General features: G+C 51.8%; 1 protein-coding gene across 1 annotated transcript in view; it reads left to right on the plus strand.

Moving 5' to 3' along the window:
- The first annotated feature begins 540 nt into the window (after window positions 1–540).
- The window catches only part of nfic (nuclear factor I/C), a 21,167-nt gene continuing 20,745 nt past the window's right edge, over window positions 541–962 (plus strand). Inside the window, exon 1 of the mRNA XM_037674736.1 lies at window positions 541–755. Within this exon, the coding sequence (XP_037530664.1) occupies window positions 753–755 (3 nt within the window). The 5' untranslated portion in view covers window positions 541–752. The remainder of the gene's footprint in view (window positions 756–962) is intronic.

Below are 962 nucleotides of genomic sequence, written 5' to 3' on the forward strand. Positions count from 1 at the left end.
TTTATCAAAAAGGAAAGTCTTAAACCCAGTCTTAAAACTGGACAATGTGTCAGCCTTATGGATAGAAATTGTAAGTTGATTTGAGAGGAGCCTGACAACTGAAAGCTCTTCCTCCCATTCTGCTTTTGGAAACTCTGGGATCCGCAAGTAAACCTGCAGTCTGAGAGCGAAGTGTTCTGTTAGGACAATGTGGAACAATAAGATCTGTAATATAAGATGGACCTAGGTTGTCGAGAGCTTCAATCAGTAATCCAACTCATCTGAGACCAAGTGTTTGTAAATAAAGTTGATTGTGCTCCATGTCCCAACAACACAATGGTTCTGACCAGACTCATTATCTTTTTTATTCTTTATTAGAAAAACTCAGCATGTGGACAAATAACCGGGACACCTTGTCCTCCTAAATAACGGGAAACGCTGCATATAAAAACACGTCTCTTTGTGGGCCGGGCTGAGCCCCCCAGCCCGTCCACATCCTCAGAACGCCCCTGCGCGGACCCAATGTGGCGGACTGGACCCGTAAAAACGATGAGAGGGAGAAGGTTAACGTTGCATTATTCGGTTCTGCCGCAGCCCGGAGGAGGAGGAGCGGGAGGAGGGCGAAGCTTGACGCGGGACGTTTCTGGTCCGGAGCACAGCGAAGCGAGTCCGGCTGACGGGAGGACCATGATAGGAGGGACTGCGGGACGATAAGGGCCGTCGGAGCAGGATGGACCGGCTTTAAGTTCCCACGGTGGCGGTTCGGCGTCGACATGGTAGGACCAAACCGGTTCCGGTCCAGGAACGATTTCTGTAGCGGTGTCCCTTCCTCCTGCTGAGCTGCTAAAAAAAACGACGCAGTGCGAGTTCAGCTGCGCAGCTGGAAAGGAGCTGTAGATGTGTTCGTGTGTGTGTGCGCGCGCGCGTTTGCGTGTCAGTAACCCCCCCACCCCCCACCCACCCCCATAACTTAACGCGCGCCT

Source organism: Nematolebias whitei, chromosome 3 (genome assembly GCF_014905685.2).
Source record: "Nematolebias whitei isolate Nwh7 chromosome 3, NemWhi1, whole genome shotgun sequence".
Classification (NCBI taxonomy): domain Eukaryota; kingdom Metazoa; phylum Chordata; class Actinopteri; order Cyprinodontiformes; family Rivulidae; genus Nematolebias; species Nematolebias whitei.